This window comes from Alosa alosa, chromosome 11, assembly GCF_017589495.1.
Source record: "Alosa alosa isolate M-15738 ecotype Scorff River chromosome 11, AALO_Geno_1.1, whole genome shotgun sequence".
NCBI lineage: Eukaryota > Metazoa > Chordata > Actinopteri > Clupeiformes > Clupeidae > Alosa > Alosa alosa.
Genome location: NC_063199.1, coordinates 10,919,246 through 10,940,928, shown reverse-complemented (window position 1 = coordinate 10,940,928; position 21,683 = coordinate 10,919,246). Strand labels below are relative to the sequence as shown.

At 40.7% G+C, this 21,683-nt stretch overlaps 3 protein-coding genes across 7 annotated transcripts; 1 reads left to right on the top strand and 2 right to left on the bottom strand.

Moving 5' to 3' along the window:
* Positions 1 to 151: 151 nt before the first annotated feature.
* LOC125304015 (ankyrin repeat and SOCS box protein 15-like) lies at positions 152 to 4,803 on the bottom strand. 2 transcript variants are annotated; one of them, XM_048258059.1, is made up of 10 exons: positions 4,627 to 4,803; positions 4,087 to 4,182; positions 3,695 to 3,738; positions 3,244 to 3,375; positions 2,840 to 2,998; positions 2,479 to 2,724; positions 2,081 to 2,252; positions 1,375 to 1,918; positions 746 to 899; positions 152 to 661 (listed from the first exon to the last, which is right to left on the bottom strand). In XM_048258059.1, exons 2-10 carry the CDS (start codon positions 4,179 to 4,181, stop codon positions 414 to 416), a joined length of 1,794 nt encoding a protein of 597 aa, XP_048114016.1. In that variant the 5' UTR covers position 4,182; positions 4,627 to 4,803; the 3' UTR covers positions 152 to 413. The 2 variants fall into 2 exon arrangements, with proteins under 2 accessions (XP_048114016.1, XP_048114017.1); XM_048258060.1 differs by having other exon boundaries at positions 461 to 661; positions 849 to 899.
* Positions 4,804 to 5,191: 388 nt separating this feature from the next.
* On the bottom strand, positions 5,192 to 9,696 carry LOC125303582 (ankyrin repeat and SOCS box protein 15-like). 3 transcript variants are annotated; one of them, XM_048257400.1, is made up of 11 exons: positions 9,675 to 9,696; positions 9,527 to 9,582; positions 9,191 to 9,314; positions 9,012 to 9,064; positions 8,521 to 8,652; positions 8,268 to 8,426; positions 7,803 to 8,048; positions 7,508 to 7,679; positions 6,174 to 6,738; positions 5,755 to 5,908; positions 5,192 to 5,624 (listed from the first exon to the last, which is right to left on the bottom strand). In XM_048257400.1, the coding sequence occupies exons 2-11, from the start codon at positions 9,561 to 9,563 to the stop codon at positions 5,455 to 5,457; spliced, it is 1,812 nt and encodes a 603-aa protein (XP_048113357.1). In that variant the 5' UTR covers positions 9,564 to 9,582; positions 9,675 to 9,696; the 3' UTR covers positions 5,192 to 5,454. The 3 variants fall into 3 exon arrangements, with proteins under 3 accessions (XP_048113357.1, XP_048113358.1, XP_048113356.1); XM_048257401.1 differs by lacking the exon at positions 9,527 to 9,582 and having other exon boundaries at positions 9,675 to 9,683; XM_048257399.1 differs by lacking the exon at positions 9,675 to 9,696 and having other exon boundaries at positions 9,527 to 9,661.
* Positions 9,697 to 10,212: 516 nt separating this feature from the next.
* Positions 10,213 to 20,799, top strand: iqub (IQ motif and ubiquitin domain containing). 2 transcript variants are annotated; one of them, XM_048257355.1, is made up of 13 exons: positions 10,213 to 10,703; positions 10,893 to 11,027; positions 11,157 to 11,321; positions 11,427 to 11,602; positions 11,707 to 11,862; positions 12,241 to 12,451; positions 12,532 to 12,707; positions 13,167 to 13,337; positions 13,923 to 14,099; positions 14,371 to 14,619; positions 16,142 to 16,327; positions 17,010 to 17,173; positions 20,444 to 20,799. In XM_048257355.1, exons 1-13 carry the CDS (start codon positions 10,388 to 10,390, stop codon positions 20,448 to 20,450), a joined length of 2,289 nt encoding a protein of 762 aa, XP_048113312.1. In that variant the 5' UTR covers positions 10,213 to 10,387; the 3' UTR covers positions 20,451 to 20,799. The 2 variants fall into 2 exon arrangements, with proteins under 2 accessions (XP_048113312.1, XP_048113313.1); XM_048257356.1 differs by lacking the exon at positions 20,444 to 20,799 and having other exon boundaries at positions 17,010 to 17,395.
* The last annotated feature ends 884 nt before the right edge of the window (positions 20,800 to 21,683 follow it).

The window sequence follows — 21,683 nt, the reverse complement described above, 5'->3', positions numbered from 1 at the left end:
GTTTTAATGACAGCATGAGGGAGAATAGTGTGTGGACCCATACTTTACTGAGTCACCAGGACACGTTCTCCTGCTAATGAAAGCTTATGTACACTGTACATTCTAGTGGTTCAGCACAATGTCTTTACATAAATACATTTGTAATAATTCAAGTACCTTTATCAACAAAAATTAAATATAAACATGGCAACACATGCGAAATGTATCCCACATATTTAAAGCTCATAATGATACAATGATGAACAATGTTCTGTTTCTTTACTTTTTAAACCCTCTTTCTCTCTAACTGGGAACAAGCAGCAAAGAAAAGAGAAAAGCACATGCTTTTCATATCTTGCTGCTTTTTCAAGTGCTTTGTTGAGTACATTCTATGTTAAGACATCAGGAAGTCTTGAAAATAAACTTAAAACCTGTTACTGTATGTGCTGCAACTGATGCAGCAGTAACTGTACAACAGGAGGAAAGCAGAATGGCATACTACTTTTTGACTCATTGGAGCATATTATATCAGTATAGAGATCATGCTCTTTGTACATCACATAGTTCTTGAGTCTGTGTGGAAACACGATTGAATCCATAGTCTTTGGGTCAGCAAATCTCTGTGAGGTCATTTGAGATCTGATTGCAAGCCTACAGAGGTGTCTAAGCGATCGTGGGTTTCCTACGAAAAGAAAAAAGCAAGAGTAAGGAGTTATAACAGGTATAATATGCATTGTATTTCTTCTCAATGTAAAAGATACCATACCCAGAATATGGCAGATTATTGACCACTCTTTGTGCTTCTCCAAAATCATTTTAAGTTTAGAACAGATGCAGACATGGCTGACATAATCCAGTAGCATTCTCACAGTTCTCCCTGCCAAATGCTCAAGCCAGGACACACTGATGAAGTCACAAAACTAGGAGGTAAACACAGAAAGTCATGTTGCAACTCACAAAATCATGAAACCAAACACTTCCAGTTCTCACTAGGTTTCCATATTGGCAAGAATCTGGTGCTAAGATATCAGGAGTTGTAGTTCGATATATATATATTGCAGAGATACAGCGACTATGATTCAGTACACTGCAGAGATACAAGGATTAAAATGTAAAAGGGGATGTATTGCAATACTGTAAGCAAGGGGATATATTATGATTGTTACAAATCTAATGTTAAGAAAACTATAGTGTAAAGAACACAGTAGAGAGGAAGAGTCACATATCTGGATTACAATACTGAGAGGGGTGGTTGGGGGTTTAAGTACAACATAACATTTCTACTATGAATATTTGACAATACAGTGTTTTTGAGAATCAGTATACAGTAGCATCACAAAACATAACATCTTGATACTCAAGTCTATCGATATTTTTTACATCCCTGGTACTCACAGGGACCTTTTTGGCAGGATGACAGTCATCCTCTTCAGTATCAGTACTCCATATACTATCATCATGATGACAGCTGAAGCATTTCTCCACATTGTAGCCATTGTTGAGCAGAAGTCGCATCATTATCTCATCTCTAAGGCAGTACTGTAGCGCGGTAGGGAAGACCGTGTCACTCACCACAGTGAAGTAGCAGTTCACATTAGCCCTCTTGGCCAGCAGCAGTTTCACAATCTCATACCTCCCGGCCCGTACAGCCACTAAGAGACAGCTTAGGGGGTCCAGGTCAGGCTTGGCTCCAGCATTCAGGAGCATCTCTGTGCAGGTGACATCACCGTTGGAGACGGCAAAGTAAAGGGCACTCCGCCGCATGTCACCGTAGTTCTCTGAGATGTGTGTGTCCAAGAGGGCATTCACATTAAAGCCCTTCTCCACAAGAAGTTCTAGACATCGGACATGGCCTCCATCAGCAGCAGAGTGGACGGGACTCTGGCCAGAGAGCCGGAGAGACCGCCGGGTAGTGATGGGGATGAAAATACGCAGGGCCCTTACAAGGAAAGTTACATGTCAAGATCTTCAACTTTTCAAAATCGAACCAGTCATGAAGTGACATACACAAGACAGAACTTTCTTTAAGGAGAACATAACCTGATCCAATAACTGGGCAATATCAGTGCTATGCTGGTTTCTCTCAGGATAAAATACTCACAGGTAGTGTCCTTCATAGGCAGCTCGATGGATGGGCAGCTGAGAAGAGAGGCTTGCGATATTGGGATTAGCTCCATGTTGAAGGAGAAGTTCGATGCAGTCAGGATTGCCTGATCCAGCAGCATCATAGAGGACAGTGTCCCCATTAGGAGCCACTGCATTGACGTTACCACCTAATGGTTAGGGAGATGTCTTGATATATAGTCAGCAGGCAGCTATGGCTTTTATTGTGTCTGAATATTAATGCTGATCAATTTTTAGTTAGGCTACATAGTAAGTCATGCCTTATGCTTGTTTAAAAGCAAAAAATGTAACAAGTCATGTCATTTTGCTATGAAACATCTCACTCAAATATACACAGGCACACAAAGGCACACACAGGCATTGCCATGCGCTCACCATTCTGAATGAGAATCTCTATAGCATCTGTCTGACCGTACTCTGCGGCAACAGCCATCGGAGTGACTCCATGTTGGTCTGTCTCTGAAATGTTCCCCCCATGTATCAAGAGGAGTCTAAGGATGTCTGTGCAGCCCATCTTGGCAGCCTCGTGCACTGACGTCCACTTCTTCAGGCAGTGCTGATTCACTGAAGCTCCCCGGGAGATCAAAGTCAGGGCCACATCAAACAAGTCCATTCGGACTGCTGTAGCAGTAAAACAGTGTAATGAGCAAAACAAGAGATGCATCTAATTTGTTGGAATATCAGATTTCTGGACCACATACATTTGATGGAGAAAACATTATTTGGTCAATTTTACCAAGCAAAAGCGGTGATTCATTCTTCTCATTGGTTCTGTCTGGGGATGCTCCATGCTCCAGCATCATCCGCACGTTGTCCACCAGACCCGCTTGTGTGGCCAGAATCAGAGCAGTATCACCATCCCCGGTCTTTTCCTCCAAGTTTAATCTATATGAAGCTGTTTTATGATATATGTCATGGGTAGTATTTCCATAGCATAACTTGTTTGCAAGTTGAACAGATAATACATTTCACTGTATAATTCTGGAATGAAACTGTACAATACAGGGATTAGTTCAACATTATAAGGACAGGTACATTATGTCTGCATTAAATACATTACAGTGCATATCAGGAAAATGTGAATTCAAAATATATGGTATCTAGGTATGTGATCATCCCATTCTAATTCTTTCCACTCACCATAGAGGACAATCTCCAGAACCTGAGGTGATGGCTGGATGGCAGCCTTGTGAAGGGGATACCATCCACCACTGTCCACCTCTGTGAAGGCGGCTGGCACATCAGACAGCTTTTGAAGCATGAACAAGTCTCCTGAAAGTGGACAGATGGAGAGCCGCCATAAGACCACAAAGAATGGGTAAGACTTATGAATATATAAAATAACAATATGGGGCACTATCATCTAAGTCAATCAAAAATGTCATGTGACATATATACATGCTGACATGAATATGTGTTGCATACAACACTTACATTTTAAAAATATAAGGGACCACACATTTCCCAAGAACACTTCAATCACTTTCAAATGAATAATGAAATATGTATCGTAGAACAAGTAAAAAACATAGCCATCTTTCAAAATACATACAATTAAGAAACACAACAAACAAACAAATTGATAAATTACCTCGATCTATGGCTTCCAGGATTTTTAAGTTTTCCGAGCTAGAACTAGGAAGACATTTGTTCATATCAACCAATTTTTTCATTTGAGTTCTTCCAAAATGTACACTACTGATCAAAAGTTTGGGTAACTTATACATTTCCATTCCACTCCATTACAGAATACCAGAAAAGAATACCAGCTGAGCATTGTTTTTTTAATCAGGGCAGCAGTTTTCAGATTACATTATGTGCTTGCTTAATTGCAAAAGGGCTCTTTTGACCGGTAGTGTGTATATATATATATATATATATATATATATATATATATATATATATATATATATATATACCCCCTGCAATAATTGATACAATTGAGATATACAATTGAGACAGTTTCAGAGATTCACTTCATACCTCTCTGAGCAGGCTGAATTTTGGCAGGATTCCTGAATACTCATCTGTATAGCATAGTCCAGAAGGTCATCATCATCTATGTCTGTAGTAGCCATGCTACATTTTTGTAGAAATATAAAAAAAAATGACATTGGTCAGCCATGCGAGTGTGTGGTATCAGTAAAGGCCACCGTTATGAATCTATATCACAACATTAATGTTCAATGTCCTGAAAAATCCAGTTTTATTGTATTTTCCAGGTTAGATCTGGTTATGCTTTTGACGTTTACTTCAAAGAAACATTAGAAAGAGGAACATGATGACTAAGCAAAAATGTCTAAACACACCTGGGCTAACCAAGAAAACATTTTGGATTTATTTGACAAATATATCAACATAGGTTTTAGATTGCAGGCAGTCCAACTGAGTTAACGTTTGCAGCAAATGTGCACCTGCTCCGGGGGAGCACAAGTTCAAAAGTTCAAACACTGCTACGAACACACAGCCTTGCAACATTAATGGAAGTGTCAGACGACAGTCAGCAGCCACCCCGTCTCTTACCCTCTGTGAAATATGGTTATGTTTCCAGTGAAATCACGAGTTCCAGATAACCATGCCAGGTCTGTTTGCACTGCTCCCTGCCTAACTACAACCTCCCCGCTGAGAACGCGCACACATGCCACAAATGTATTTTTGGCTTTCACCTGCCAGTGCAGTCGTGCATGCCAGCACACTAAAGTGCTGTGCATGTGTACACAAGACATGGTTTTCAAATAATGAATGGTTGTGATAATGAACAAGAAGCTCTCACTGTGCAACTAGGTCAATGATGTCAAAGGGCAGTGCTTTATCATAAACCTGCAAGGGCTGTTTGCTTCAGACAGTGTGAGCTGAAGAGTGAGGCAGGCGAGAGTGAGACAGCGTTTGGATTTATGTTTACCTCCCTGCTGGAAAGGACCCTTGAGGGAAATTAAGCTCTGCTCTCTGGTGATTCTACACACACAAACCTTGTTAATCTAACATCACAGCTTAAAGTATTACTACAGTTAATAACTTATAAGGCACGTGTATAGTGTGTATTTAATTGATATGCACTGAAAACAAATATTGTAATATCATATCAGGCTTTATTGAAATTCATCAATAAATGACGATAGCAAAACAAATATTAGGACAGGGTCACTGAAGAGTTAATCAAGTATATGTAAGTATGTAGTATGTGTATATGTATGTAGTATGCAGTATTATGATGTTTTTATATGCACTGAAAACATTATCATATCAGGCTTTATTAAAAAGTCCTCAGTAAATTACAATAGCAAAACAAATTCAAGTATGTAGTATGTACAGTATAAGATGCTGATGACATTATTTAAACATATTAACGCTTCACACAGGCACACCAGACAGCTGCTCATAAAGGTCATTCTCCTTAAACAACAGATAATTCCTAATTCTGGGTGGAAAAAAATCCATAGTGCTGGAGTCATGGAGAGTGTTCAGATGCAAGAGTCCTCTGACTTTCAGTCTGCAAAGGTGCGTCAAAGAGCGAGGGTTACCTAGTCCGCAGAGACACACACAAACTCAGCGTCAGTGCCAGGCTAGCCAAGGGGATACACTAGCACGGACAGGACATGTATGAATGGAGGAAACTAAAGACAAGTAAACTGTGGAAGTTTGAGAACTCACAAATGATGTCCGAAATGTCTTCCCATTCCCTCTGTTTCTTTAGAATGCGTCTCAGGTGGGAGCAAAGGTGGACATTACTCACGTAATCCAGGAGAATCTGCACCACCTTCCCAGAGAGGTGCATGAGGCAGTACAGGCCAATGAACTCACAGAACTGGTCAAGAAAAGAAACAAGGAGAACAACACGGTGGCTTGAATGATCACTGGGATTGAGATGTCACCTAAGGTTCTGTTCAAATAATCTTAAATCAAGGCAGTGAGATTGCTTAAAGAGCAGTGACATAAACCATGGTCTCATGGGGAGATCAGTTTTAAATGTCATTGATTCATCTATTAAAAAGGTTCTGGGGTTCCCTCAATAACTACATCAAGGCGTTTTTTTTACATAACTTAAGGTAACTTAATGGAGGAAAACTCACAGGGATTTTATCTCCATCACTGTTACCCTGACACAGCAGCTCATGAGGGTCCCTCCGGCAGCAGGTCGAATCAGATTGGTTGTCATGGTGACAGCTGAAGCATTTCTCCACATTGTAGCCATTGTTGAGCAGAAGTCGCATCATTATCTCATCTCTAAGGCAGTACTGTAGCGTGGTAGGGAAGACCGTGTTGCTGACCATAGTGAAGTAGCAATTCACATCAGCCCTCTTGGCCAGCAGCAGTTTCACAATCTCATACCTCCCGGCCCGTACAGCCACTAAGAGACAGCTTAGGGGGTCCAGGTCAGGCTTGGCTCCAGCATTCAGGAGCATCTCTGTGCAGATGACATCACCGTTGGAGACGGCAAAGTAAAGGGCACTCCGCCGCATGTCACCGTAGTTCTCTGAGATGGTCTGACTCAGGGTTGTGTTGACGTCAAATCCTGACTCAATCAGCAGCTGCAGGCACTGAGCATGGCCACCATCGGTAGCAGAATGCACCGGGCTCTGACCAGAGAGCCTCAAAGCTCTCTTAGAGGTGACCAGTATCAATGTCCGCAGAACACTATAAGTATCATTTAAACAAATTATTGTTAATTATTCAATAATACAGAAAACGGCAAACAGAATTTGACAAATGTGCCACCTTTGGTTGCACTCTGTGCATAGAAAAATGCACTATACTTGACCTTTAGCCATTTATTATTCACAGGATTATGTTAATTGTGCATGCATGGGAATTTCAAAATCAAAACTAACTTTCAAAGGTTTGGAATCATTTATATTTCAAAAAACGCATTTTAGTTCATATAACATTAGCTTTATAAGAAATACCATCTAGGCATGCTTAATACTATTAGTGACTATTGTAGATGGAACCAGCCGTTTTAGAATGGAATGGATGTGTCTACATGCGTACAAAGGTCCAACAGCAATGTACTTTTTAATGGAATTATTCAGTTCCATTAAAATATTCAGTATTCTTTAGGACTCCTTGAGTATCTGAAGTATTTATCAATTAAGGTCAACAAATGGTCAGCAAAAAATTGCTTTCAAGCATATTGTATTTCACGCAGAAATAATTCTAATCAATCTTATTAATAATAATAATTCTAATCTCAATGATAGCCTAATTAGTTTTGATGGTTGTGGCGTCCATGGAATGTGAGATTTTAGGAGTGATTCCAAACTTTTTCCAAAGTTTCAGTTGTTGACAGACAAGGGCAGAACGATGTTTACTATTCCTGAGATAGATAGATAGATAGATAGATAGGTAGATAGATAGATAGATAGATAAAAACTTTATTGTAAGAACTTCCAACCCTATCACTTACAGGAGGTGTCCATCGTAGGCAGCGCGATGAATGGGAAGGTGACCAGTAACATTGGGCAGATTGGGATTAGCCCCATTCAACAGTAGAAGATTGACACAATCTGGATTGCCTGAGCTGGCTGCCTCCATCAACGCACTCTCCCCATTGTAAGACTGGGCATTCACGTTGGCACCTTCAAAAGAGGAATTTCTGTTAGAGTCTGGGATTGTAATTGAACCTAATAATTGTATGATCTTATTTAACCAGTACCACATGCTAGCCCAAAATAACCACCAACAAAGATCGTATAGCTCACCATTATGAAGAAGGATTTGGATGATCTCCTCGTGACCATTCTCTGCTGCAGTGCCCAGTGGAGTCACACCATGTTGATCTCTGAAGGTCACCTTCCCTTCCCATCTAAACAATAGCATCATGATGTCACTGTAGCCCCTCTTGGCTGCCTCGTGCATAGCAGTCCACTTTTTGGCACAGGCCTGGTCCACAGAGGCCCCGTAGGTGAGTAGGACACTGACCAGCTCATAGGATCCTGCCCTCACCGCTTCAAGAGCATAGAAAAATAAGACATGTGAGAAGGGAAAAACATCTGACCATAATTGTCATAGTTCTTTAACTGTAAAGACATATGCTCTGGGTGATGCATACACAGTGCATTACTCATGGGGCAACCATGAATAATCATTTTTACAATGCCATTTGGCTGTTTTTCTACCATCCAATCTCAATTGAAAAGTTCACCACTATTCTACCCATTCATTACCCAGCAGAAGAGGAGACTCATTTTTGCTGTTGACACTGTAAGGAGATGCTCCAAACTCCAGCAAAGTTCTCACATTCTCCAACAGACCGGCTTCAACAGCAAGAGTTAGACAAGTCTCACCCACCTTTGTTTTTTTCTCAAGATCATGATCACAGGGGGCTGTAACATACATGACAGAAAACAAAAAGGTTATTAGTATACAACCGTAAGATTCTCACAACCTGAACAAGTGTTTATCTGAATCAAAACTCACAGTTTAAGACTGTCTCCAGCACCTTTGCTAGTGGCTGGACTGCTGCCCTGTGGAGAGGCAGCCAGCCACGACTGTCCACGTCCCGGAAAGCAGAGGGGAACTTCTGCACCTCTTGCAGAGCTGATATATCACCTGGAAATGATCATATCATATAACCTTAGAACTGTGCAAGGACTTTATGATCTCCAACTGGTTTTATGAAGTAATGAATCAAAAAGACTCATGGTCCTGTCTTTATCAGCAAGTGATCTAATTATGGTACACACTGCATCTTTTACACAACTATTATAACTATTTATGATCTGTCATGAGTCTGAACATTAACTGTCTGAACATTTACTGAATATTGTCTGATGTGCAATTCATTAGATATCATCTCTAATAAGTGCCAACAGTATCACAACAGATTACAAACACCAAAGGCTATAGAGATAAGCACTGGCAATAAAGCCAAGGGGGTAATGAGGTCAGTATGCCCTGTAGTCACTTACCTGCCTTGATGGCCTCCAGAAGTTTTAAATTTTCATCACTTAATGTCTCTAAACTTAATTAAGAGAAAACAACTTTAGTATATAAATGGTCCAAAAGATTGTGAATAACATTTTATTTAGAATACAATATTTATTTTAGAACAAATATTTCAAAGGTGGTAAAACAACTTTTGAGATACCTGTCTTTTGGTAATAAAAATGGATTTTGGCAAGTTTCTTGAAGACTCATCTGAATTACGTGGTCAGTGATTTCATCTTCACTCATACCAACAAACATATCCATTCCTATCTGTGAGTTATGACCTACATTTGTAATGGAGTGGAATCACAGGACAAACATTTCAGGATGTATTATATTTTCTAAACCCTTACAAAAAAAAATGCACTACTTCAAGTGTCAAAAGTTTCAGACATGAAAAAACTGTATTGCTCTATTCATACTCCTGCACCGTAGGCCTACTGCAGAAATAAAATATTTTGGACATGAAACTGTTATTGTACTGCATTGTACTTACAAGAAAAACTGCAGTTAACTGCAGTCATTTGTCCCATTAATGCAATTGCAATGTTTCTGTTAGGGAATCCCAACATCAGCAGATGCCTTCACATATATACATTTTGGCAGTTCCACTGAAAGCATGTACATTTTGTAATAACACTCACCTTTGAATGTCTCCCCCACAAGAGTGTTGCTCTGAGTGGGTGGCAGCATTTAAACACTGGGCTGGCCTGCTATCAATGTGGTCAAATTCTGAGAATGAATGCCATGCCATAACAATGAGGCATGGCTTCACATTATACTGTTTGCTGTTAGATAGCCAATAAATTATGCCAGTGCCCTTCTACCCTGCTGTTTCCACCAGCATTGTGTTTGTTAGTAAACATAGAATGGTGGTGTTTACCATGGTCTCTAGTGAATATTCCAGCAAAATCTTGCCGTCACATTTAAAGGTTTTACATTTTACACAAATAGGGCACTTCAGTTAGGCAGCCCTAGAGTAGGCTAGGCCACGTTGCTTATCTAAAACAGTGTGGGTTAATGTTAGTCTCATGCTCAAGTTATAGGGTAGGTCACTTCAACAATGTTCAGTGCACAGAGATAAGGTGTGATAGTTCCTTGTTACAAATGTTTTTGTTTACTGCCCCCACGAGCAACCAAGTTTCTGCTGAATAGGTCACGTGACCTGTTACCAGGGCAACAACCAAACACTCTATCCTCTCTGAAAGGAAACAATATTAACTAGCATAATATTCCTACTACCACGTAATTGAACATATTATATTTTTTACAAATGTTAGTAGCAACTGTTGTTCCCGTGTATCGAGTTTTACTTTTTAGAGTTTAGACGTGTACTGAATAGGTTAATTACGTAGCTATGTCAGCACGGGAAGATGAAGCCACACATCCAGAAGTGACCGAGGGTGACCCTGAGGGCCATCACGAATCAGTTTCGGAAAATAATTACGCAACTTCAGAAGTTCAGTCTGAAAGCGAAACACAAACCGAGGATGCCCTAAATGACATTGAAGATGCTGCGGAGGTTATAACAACAAATATTTGTCCAACATTTTTGACCTCAGGGGAGACTGGTCATGTTATGGCTGAGCAAAGCTCTACAAAGGCTCAAGATTATCGAGACGTTGCCAGCCATGTCAGCGTTACATCTGATTTGGGTAACTCCACGGCCAGTGGTGAGATTGACACTTCCCTGCTTACCCTTTTTACTTATAGTCAGAGGTCCCTTTAAAGGTCACCCTCACTCTTGTTGTTGCTGCATTTGGCTGATGTGGTTTGTTTACTAATTTTAAGCAGGTTAGCCATTTGTGCAAGAAGACATGAACTCATGTCCTGTGAACGTCAAAGTTTTCTCTCTATTGCAGTTAAGATTATGCTAATGCCCGAGGGACATATGATGACCATAGCTTTTACCATTGGTGTCACTACTCGAGAACTGAAGGATCACTTTGCTAATGAGCTGAAAGTTCCGTCAGAAATCATACAGCTTTCTCTTGATGGTAAGATCCTGTGAAGTGTTGACACTCTTCTGTGACATCCAGGAAACAGGTCATAGCCTAACGCCAGACTACTGCATGAAGTATGAAGTGCATGTTGAAATGTTTTCTAAGGCCTCAATTTTCTCATAGGAAAAGTTGTGGGGAATGACCAAACTCTCATTGAGCTGGGGGTTCAGCCTCATGGCACTATTCAACTAGAGATGACCTCATCAGACCCTGAAAAGCACCCCATCCGTCCAGTAAAACTCCAGCAGTACAACATGTCAGACGTCATCACTGTCAGAGTCCAGACAGGTGCAAACATGGTCCCAGTCTGTCCTTTATTTTGTATGCACTGGCATGCATTACTCAAAAATTATTTTGCATTTTAATTTACTTCCTCTCCCTTTCCGTCTCTAGAAGCAGACACCTATCAGGATGTAGTCGTGGAAATTGAGAGGGCCACCAGGAAAAAGCCTTTTCTGGGAGGTTACCGTCACAAGATCACCACAACAGAGTTCCACCATGCTGCAGTACAGACCATGCCCAAGAGGAGACCTGACAAAGGAGTGGAGACCTTCAGCCGGGACACACAAGTAGGCCAATAACACATCCAAGCACACACATCTCCTACAAGCCCCCCAACATGTGTGTGTGTCCACGTTTGTTTAAAAAGATGCTCTGTGCCCTTCCTCATTAGACAGTGCAGATGAAGAGTCAGACTCAACAGTGTGCCAACAACACGTCCACCCAGATGACCAAGACTGGCTGCTACATGTCCAGCATGGAGGACAAACTGATCAGCCCTGGCAAATACGTCACCGCAGACGAGTACCACAGCACGAGACTCAATGCTGTATGTGTTCTCTGCATCTGTGGGTCTATTTGTTAGTTGTGCAAACTGTATCACTGAGCATGTGAGAGACAGGAAAATACTTAAGTATGATTACTCCTAGAGGTGGCAACTCGTTAATATCTCTGTTATTATATTGTCTCATATTGTTGTCTTTTGTCCTTGTATCAGCCCTTTTTTCAGTTATCAGGGACGAATCATAGTTTATTAATGGATATTACAGTAGGTTGAAGTGTTGTGAGCAAACTTGTTTAGATACAGCTAGAAGTGGTGAGTTTTTTTATATAGGCTATGTATGGGAACTGTGTAGGAGGGTAGAGTATCACAAAATGTCTCGGTCAAACTTAAAAAAGAGAAATAAACATGTCTGTTGTGTGTCAGGTGATCACTCTGCAGACGTACTTCAGGCGTTGGCAGGCCAGTTGTTTTACCAACCTTCTACGGATGGACAGGGAGTTCCGTCGAGTCTGGTTGGAGCAAGATGAGGCGCGGAAAAAGCAGCAGAAAGAGGACTACATCAATGCTGAGCACCACAGGAGGATGCACCCACAGAACAAGGAGGACTTTGCTCTCCTCTACAATGCACTTGAAAGTAAGACATCCGTATGTGTGTGTGTGTGTGTGTGTGTGTGTGCATACCAGTGTCTCTGTGTGACTATGCTTGTCTCCCAGAGTGGAGAAAGGAGGAAATGGAGCAGATCGACAGCTCTCTGAGTGGGCCTGAGCGGAAGGCTGCACTGTGCGCTCTGCTGGAGAAGGAGACACAGCTCATTGCCTCCATCGGCCGCCATCGCATCGTCGCTGGTGAGAGGAATCAATCGAAAGCTGTACAAGCTTTCCTGGACAAGGTCTGTGGCCTCCCTGTCTCCTCCATCTACAACATTATACCCTCTTGTGTGTTTTTATAGTTTTATCAACCCCTATTGTTTGCTCCTTGTTGGTGCCCTCCACCCAATCCCAATCCTCCCCCACCTTTTTTATGCAGCCCTTGCCACTTAATCTACTAAACCCCTCTTCTACTGCACTTTTACCCCCATTAATGCACAAATAGGCTGACACCAGACATAATTTCACTGCATTTCTTACTTCCAGTAACTATATGCATGTGACAATAAACTTCCTTGTATCCTTGTATCCTTGTATTGCATTTGCGTTGTCATTTTCAGCTAAATGCTAATTAAATCGCTACTGCAATTCATTAGATTACCAGTTAAGTGCCTCTGCAAGTGTAGGTCTTGTTAATGCTTGTCTGAGGTGAGAATTCTAGTTGGATCCTGACCCTAGTGACTCACTGAACCCACTCACAGTGTGCAGCTCCTAAAAGATGGAAAGCGTTTGACGGGAAGGTCACTGAGATGGACACACAGTCCACCCTCCGAGCCAGGGAACTAAGAGATCTGTACACCAGCATCAACCTACAGTACCTCTGCCAGGAAGAGAGACTGGACGTGCTGCTCACACTCAAACACACAGTGAAGGTAGTCATTGTTTATGAGTGGGCTTTGCTGAAAAGCCTGACCTAACATCACTTAGGCTCACCTGATCTCTTTTATTTCCTTGGGTTTGTGTTACAACTGTTTGATGGAGGAGCATTTTTGGCAGAGACTTAGGGCGCTTTCACACCTGGCTCTTTGAATCGGAACGTGGAGCGTTTCCCCTCAAAGATCGGTTCGATTGGGTATATGTAAAAGCAGCAATCGCACTCTGTTTCGGAACAAAACAAACGAATCGAAGCCACTTGAAAGAGGTGGTCTCGGCTCGTTTCCAATCGAATTCTAGAGCGGTACATTTGCAGTGAGAAAGCAATCGGCCTGTTGTAGCGGAACAACTTGCTGGTGCTTACATTTTTGTAGGCCTACACATTATATTACAAGTTTATTCCACTTTTAACAGAGTATATAACTTTACCGGAGTTACGTGCGAAAACGGTAGATTAGACTTTGGATGCACACGAACCCAAGGGACAATGGGGAAAAACTGTATCGATTCAGCCTGTGATTCGGAACAAAATAGGAATGAAAGCGCCCTAATTTGATCGATAAGTCACTTTGCAATTGTGTTAGGAACATGACTGCAAGCTGTCCCAGGACATTGTGGAGCTGATCGACAGAGAGACAGATCTCTTGGCTAGGGGTGTGAAGGAAGCCAACCTGGAGGGACTGAGAAAAAGGATCTCCACTCTCTTCCTCCAGTACATCAAAAACCCCACCTTCAACCCACAAGTCACCAAGCTGCTCAGGGTCAGTGTGCATCTCAGGTTTTTATAGTGTTGACTTGATATTCTTAAGATTTTGTTGTTGTTGTTTGTTTGTTGTTAAGATTGAGTTGTTTCATTGTTTTGTTTATATACACAGTATATGTCAAATAACTTTAAAATTCTAGATGTGAGCAGATGAACTAAAACTTTTGCTTATAGTGTGTGAAACTTGTCAAATTCAAAATGTGTATGGTCTACGTGGTTGGAATTCTCCTAACCACAAATAAATAACAAGGCTAAGTATCTCTGACCAGATACCCCAAGACCCAGCCAGCCTCAGGAAGGACATCTACTTCTGCCGTGGCTGCAACACCTATCTGCGCTCCACTGACTTTGCCCTCACTGCTAACGCGCGAGCGGTTGGCCACTGCCGGCACTGCAGTGAGCTGGACAATGAGGCCCGGCACAGGGAGGACTTCTCACACTACAAGAGTATCCTTAGGCGTGTGCGCAAGGCTGAGGCTGAACACAACCCAGACGCCAAGATCCCATACCTGCTGCAGGTAAGATCAGGAGCACACATTTTATCTAGTCAAAGTATCTTTATTTGTCTCCCCAAGGAGAAATTTGTTTTGGATACTGAGAGAAATTGCTGCAAGAGTTCCAACAGAGACACAAAACAAGCACAGGGTTAAAACAATTACAAGACAAATGTACAGTAAGCATTTGGGCTACTCAAGGAGCTGTGAATTGCTCCTTTATCTTTATTACTCCTTTAGTTTTATTGCTCCTTTATCTAACTAGTGCAGTGCCCGTTCAAACATGCTATTTCTATAGAAAACCTGTAGCCCAATGCCCGCAGGTAGGCCTCCTTTAAAGGATAGGATGGGATAGGGGAAAAACATCATTCTAGCTAAGCATTCCATAATGAATACTGAATATTACATTCTAATATTATAAATGTGCAGTGAGCAGAATTTAAGCATGGCTGCATGTGACATTTTTTAAAGATGAAAATTATATAAGCCTAACAGCTGTTTTGAGTCAAGGCTATATGTTGAATAAGGCCTATTGAATAACTTCATGATAGAGAAGACAAACCATTTTTTTGGGAATGATGCATCATTATATGAAATTTGCAACGATGTGACTCAAAAACAGTCTCTGGTAGCTTATACTGTAAGTGACACCAGGCTCTGTCTGCCACTCGTCTGTAGCTGGTTATGCTTGTGCTATGCATATGTGGCATCCTGAAACATCCTTAAATTTGGGATCATTATCGCTCGTTTCAAGTTGGGACCTTGCAGTCGTTTGTTTATTCAAAATCTAAAGACAGTCCAAAGTAGCATGGGCTATTCGAAGTGTCAGTTTATTGCACATAATTTGTACGTCGTTTTGAATAGCCACTGCATACCTGTGTTTGTTGGCGTGTTGTTGCAAAATCTGCAGAATCATTTTATGCAAGCAAACCGCACATGATAATCATCCAAACATCTTGATCTTGTACTCGCTTTTACCCGTGTAGCCTACCTACAGTACACTGATTCAGTTCTGCCAAAGCCCCGCTTCTATCCTCTCAGATAGTCTAAAGTGCTGTGTGAGAGGGGGAGTGGCTACAGTAAAGCGGTGAAAGCCAATGTGTTCTTCTTTTACCGATATATTTAACAATATCTTTTGCCATTTTTATTCAAGCAACGTCTTAGTCTTGCCCCTAGCAAGACATCTGCCAAGTTTGAAATCAATTGGACGAACGGTTTGAAAGATATGCGAATAACTGACAGACAGACAAACAGACAAATGTTTCTGTCATTTATAGATAGATGGGCATTGATATCAGGTGTCATAATGTCAGATCATTCATTTTGTGTGTGTGTGAGTGCGTGTGTGTGTGTGTGTGCGTGTGTGTGTGTGTGTGTGTGTGTGTGTGTGTGTGTGTGTGTGTGTTTGTATGTGTGTGTGTGTGTGTTTGTGTATGTGTGTGTGTGTATGTGTGTGTGTGTGTGGATACCATGCTGTCTTTATTGTCTCTAGTGTATATGTTATGTAATGGTTCTGGTATGCGGATGGATGATTGTCCTTCTGTAGGAGCAAGACCTGCGGTACTTGGTTGATGTGGTGTGGGGAGCGCAGTCGGCGCTCAGTGCGTGGAGTAACCTGCATGAACTGACGCTGGTGCGCTGGGATCAGCTCTGGGAGTGGAGCCCCTGGAACTGCATCCTGCTGACCAAGGACGAAGCCACCGCTCACCTCACAGTGGACAACATTGATAAGGTGACCTCACAGCCCAAACTCCACACAGCTAGATGCAAATGGGCATGAGCACTGTATGGAGAGGGCATGACCGCTTCAGTGTACAAGCCAGGTGTTAATTGCTATTTGCACCCTAGAATTACTTTGATTAGTCTGTATAACATGGAAGTTTGCATTGCTAGCATTATAGACTGTAAGTTGTTGTTGGTACATGGTAGCAATATTTCTACACTTAAAGCAATGGAATAGTATGCCTAAATGATGTGTTCATTAGGCATCTTTGTAAATGTAAATGCAGTACATTGTTGACCAAAATACATGCTAGATGTGTTTGTTGAGGAAATTAATTTAATGAGATGAGTAAAAACAATGAGGCTGTACATGTGCAGTTTGTGTGTTGTATACCAAGCTGCCTGTTAGGAGACCTGGTCACCTTCAGTGTACCGTAATATATATATATATATCTTGTATATATAATATATATCTTGAATGATCATATAATTAACATGATCATTCAAGAAATTTGATGTACACAGTAAATGTCATTAGTGGGGAAGTGGGGAGGTTGCCTGGTGCCCAGTGTAGAATGTTTGCCTTCCACTCCTTCATGTCTACTACAGCTAGATGGCAGTGTTATGTGTTCCGCTTGTCATTATGCTGGACAAAAACTGACTTTGAAAGAAAAATCCTTTGGTTCCTATAGGCTTATGGTGTGGCTTTCATCCGCTCCGTGAAGCACAGACACACGTTGGCTCGGAAGTACTTCTCCCAGATCCCTGTGATGGCTGAATACCTGCATGATTTGGGCTCCCAGCCTGCTGCTCATAGCAAACTACTGGTGGCCAAGCCCATCCCCACAGTGGCTAAGTAAAGGAACCTTATTGCTTCCATGGCAACACAGAAACTTTGTGTTCCTGCATGCCTTACAGTAAAGAAGGCTTTCTACTTTCTTGCCCTTTCGTCCACAAGACATTTGTCTCCTCCTCCTTTCTATAGGCAAATGTGGTTGTTTTTAAACTGATATTGTTATATCAGTCTATAGCACCAGGAAAATTAAACATGCCTTTTTGTTTGGTTTTGGCATACTGATACTTGTTATGTATGTGTTATTCACATTTCCTTAATCTGATTATTTTTGACAATTTTTCAGTGTAAAAATGTTCATTACATAATTATCACTTGGTTCATGCACCTAGTAGAACCTTGGACTAACATATTTTGAAACTGTAGTGATAGGCATTGTCATATAACAGCTTCTAACCTTTGCTTTGCCAAACATTTATTAGGTACAAAATGGCATTTGAAGTATTTGTGCTAACTGTGCAAACCTTGACTGCCATCATTCAGCAAAAATGTGCTTCTGAACAATGTATTCAGAAGCACAGTGACTTATCTTGGACTTTAAACTTAAGGCAGTTACAGTAATACATAAATTAATTAAAAATAATAATAACATTTTTATCAAGATACAGTGTCAGTAAAACCCTAGTCAAAACTGGTAAAATATTACCGTAGTTCTTTAAGGCATCAGGCAAATCCAATTTGAATTGTCACAGACAATTGCACAAGGTACAATATGTAGAAAAATCCATTCTTCTTTGAAAAGGCCTTCCAGTTCCAGTCTCGTGTGCTGGGCTTTGTAGGTCTAGCTACAGAGTTTTGATGCAATGGCATACCTTTGCTCATTGCAGTTAAAAAGTTATATTTTAAATGTTTTCCAAAATGCATCAGGCTGGTTTAGATGTTGCTTTACAAACTTCTGACACTGAATTTTGTGGTGAGGATGCATTTCTTTATATGACAACTTCATACGAGTCATAATTGTTTCATCTTCAACCTTTTGGAGTTCAGTTACAGTAATGACCTACTCACTTTACTGTCACGTGCAGGAACTTTGATCAGACGTGCCTTACCTTTTCCATGGTATACATCTCAGTGTTACATAATACTGCTCTGGGGCCGTATTCACAAAGAATTTTAAGGCTAAAAGTAGGAGCAACTCCTAAAAATAATGGGCGTGTCACTCCTAACTTTAGGACTCCTAATTTTTCTCACTAAAAGTAATTCACAAAGCATTTTAGACCTAAAAGTAGCACCTAAGTCTGGGACAGCTTAAAAGAGTTTGAGAGGACTCTAACTCCCTAAGACCTATTCACAAACAGCTTTTTTTGTGGCATTTTAGCGTCAACGATGATTTGAAATCCCTATTTGGCTAGGAGCTTTCAATCGCGAGGGAACAATTTTGCATTGTAGGCATAACTAAGGGATGCAATAACGCCACCAACAACCAAAACTACTCATTCTCAACATGTAAATACGTCTCATTGTAAATCAAATTAAAATGTTCTCCTCTTTGCAAACGTAGACATAGGCATATGGTGACAGATTAATTTAATAATGTTGCAAAGATAGGCTACTGCATCAATCCATACAGTATGTTTCATTAGGCTGCAACTACTAGGCTATTTGTTTCACCTTAATCTTTATTCATTTAGGCTAGGCCTTTTTATTTAGTTATTCATCATCTTCTGTCCTTGTGTAGCGCACGCATTCTCAGACCTGTCACCTGTCACTCATCATCGTAAGGGAGGTGTTTGGAATCATTCCCGCGTTACAATCATCAGCCAATCAAGGTGGCCACTTCAGTCAAGCTCGTGCATGAGTAATGACGTCATCCATAGCAACGAAGACTCACTCTTAGTTTAGGAGTTGTCATTTTTCCTTACTAAGAGTAGGTCTGAAAGGCTTTGTGAATAACTAAGATAAAAGGCTTTGTGAATACGGCCCCTGATCCATAGAGGTTAAGATATGCATTTAATATAAGACTACTAGCAAGCTACTTAAATGAAGATATGATTAAAGGGGCATTTAGCAAAAGAACATATAACATACAATACTTGAGTTGATTCAAGGTAATTGGCTCTGTTCAATCTATTGAGTCCTAAACATTGGTGCATAGTGGTCAGGGGCCGTATTCACAAAGCCTTTTCTCTTACCACTAGGAGTACTCCTAAATCGCACTAAAAGATTTTAGCTAGGAGTTTTCTCTTAAAAGTTATTCACAAAGCCTTTCAGACCTACTCTTAGTAAGGAAAAATGACAACTCCTAAACTAAGAGTGAGTCTTCGTTTACTTATGGATGACGTCATTACTCATGCACGAGCTTGACTGGAAGTGACCACCTTGATTGGCTGATGATTGTAACGCGGGAATGATTCCAAACACCTCCCTTACGATGATGAGTGACAGATGACAGGTCTGAGAATGCGTGCGCTACACAAGTAGTGCGAAGGACGGAAGATGATGAATAACTGAATAAAAAGGCCTAGCCTAAATGAATAAAGAGTAAGGGAAAACAAATAGCCTAGCCTAATGAAACCTAGGCCTACGGATTGATGCAGTATCTTTGCAACATTATTAAATAAATCTGTCACCATAGGCTATGCCTACGTTTGCAAAGAGGAAACCGTTTTAATTTGATTCACAATGAAACGTTATATTTAATTTACATGTTAACAATGAGTAGTTTTGGTTGTTGTTGGTGGCGTTATTGCATCCCTTTTATGAATGCAAAATTGTTCCCTCGTGATTGGAAGCTCTTGTTGCCGCATAGGCGGTGGTGAATAGGTCTTAGTGAGTTAGGAGTCCTCTCGACTTATTTTAAGCTGTCCCAGACTTAGGTGCTACTTTTAGGTCTAAAATGCTTCGTGAATTACTTTTAGTGAAAAAAAAATAGGAGACCTAAAGTTAGGAGTGACACGCCCATTATTTATAGGAGTTGCTCCTAAATTCCCACTTAGGAGCTACTTTTAGCCTTAAAATTCTTTGTGAATACGGCCCCAGAATAGCAGGGCTTAGGCTATAGGCACAAACACAGTGGGTAAGGGGTGGCACACACTCTTGGGATCATTACTCAGGAAAATTAGGCTAATGTGTAATACTCGCTATGTGTTGTAATGTAATACATTACTCTACTTAGTTATGGAGCCCAGGAGGTGTCATCATAGGATTTGTTTTGTATATCAAGAGAACCTGGGTCATTTTACTAAATCATGTGCATGTTTTATAGAATTGTGCTCTTGTTTTAATTAAATCCTATGCTTGTTTTAATCATTTTGTTCCTATGTTTAATCACAGGAACTAGGAGAGGCAGCACAACAGATCACACAGTAAAGCTGGAAAGTTTGCCTATCCACACATTAGATGTCCCCCGCGATCAATAAATCAGAAGTCAAACATTGTTAAAACACAAATGACAGTGATTTTTACAGACTGCAGTAGCCACTCTCTTTTCAGTGTTGCTCTTTGTAGTCCCTATGCACTCTTACGGACATCCAGCTGTACATAAAATCGAGCCATCCCGTTTTCAGGGTTCGATTTTGTGAATATTAGGTTGTAACTTGTTGTCCGTCATAGCCTACTACGTGTGGAAATAGGTATTGTTTTGTGTTTTAACAATGGCTGCTTCTGCTCAAGTTGGTCTATTGTGGCCTAGTTTCTGCAAATAAAACATTGGAACCAAATCATTCAAAAGTTTGCTCAATTCCATTAAAATGGATGAAAAGTTAATCATTTTAACTGATATTATCCATCAATCCACAAGTCAATTGCTTACAAGAAAAACGTGTTATCAGACAAAACACATTTTATTGCGAACTAGAAGAGGATTAAAATAAAGGATATTTACAGAGAAGATTCTTTGTGCCCATTTTGACAGTTATACATCCCAACAATGTACCCTCAATCCAGACAAAACATTTTCATGCAATTTTACATATTCTGTCAAAACCATGAAATGATGGGAATGGGAAAATGGGAAGCCTCAAAGGGCGTTAATATTACAGTTTTTTTCAGTCGCTAACAAGCATTTGTCTAACCAGTTGTTACATTTTCAAAACTCTACACAGTTAGCACAGCATCGGCCTTTTGTGGCCATACCATTCACACTTTTCATGTCGTTTTCACACAATATGCAGTCAGTGGAGACATTTCCACAATGCTTACATTTTCTTAACAAGCTATACCTCCCAACAAAATTATGGATTGTTTTTGCAGTATTTACAAATGTTAACACACAACATCCCACATTAGCAAAACCCAGAGCCATATAAAGGTAGAGTTGCGACAACTCCATTGACGCCAATGTTCCATTTTTTTCCAATAATGGCAGCTAATGGAAGCCTCAAATAGTTCCCGGAAGTTAACAATTAATAATAGCAGCAGTGCTGTTACAGCAGTATAGACTGTTTGTAGCCAACATTTCAGACTCAGATTTACATTTGCCTCATCCGAATAATAATAATAAATATAACCGCAAGCGGTGATTATCGGGGTCCGAGCAAAATGACCATAAGGTAGCATAGCTTTTTAGCTTACA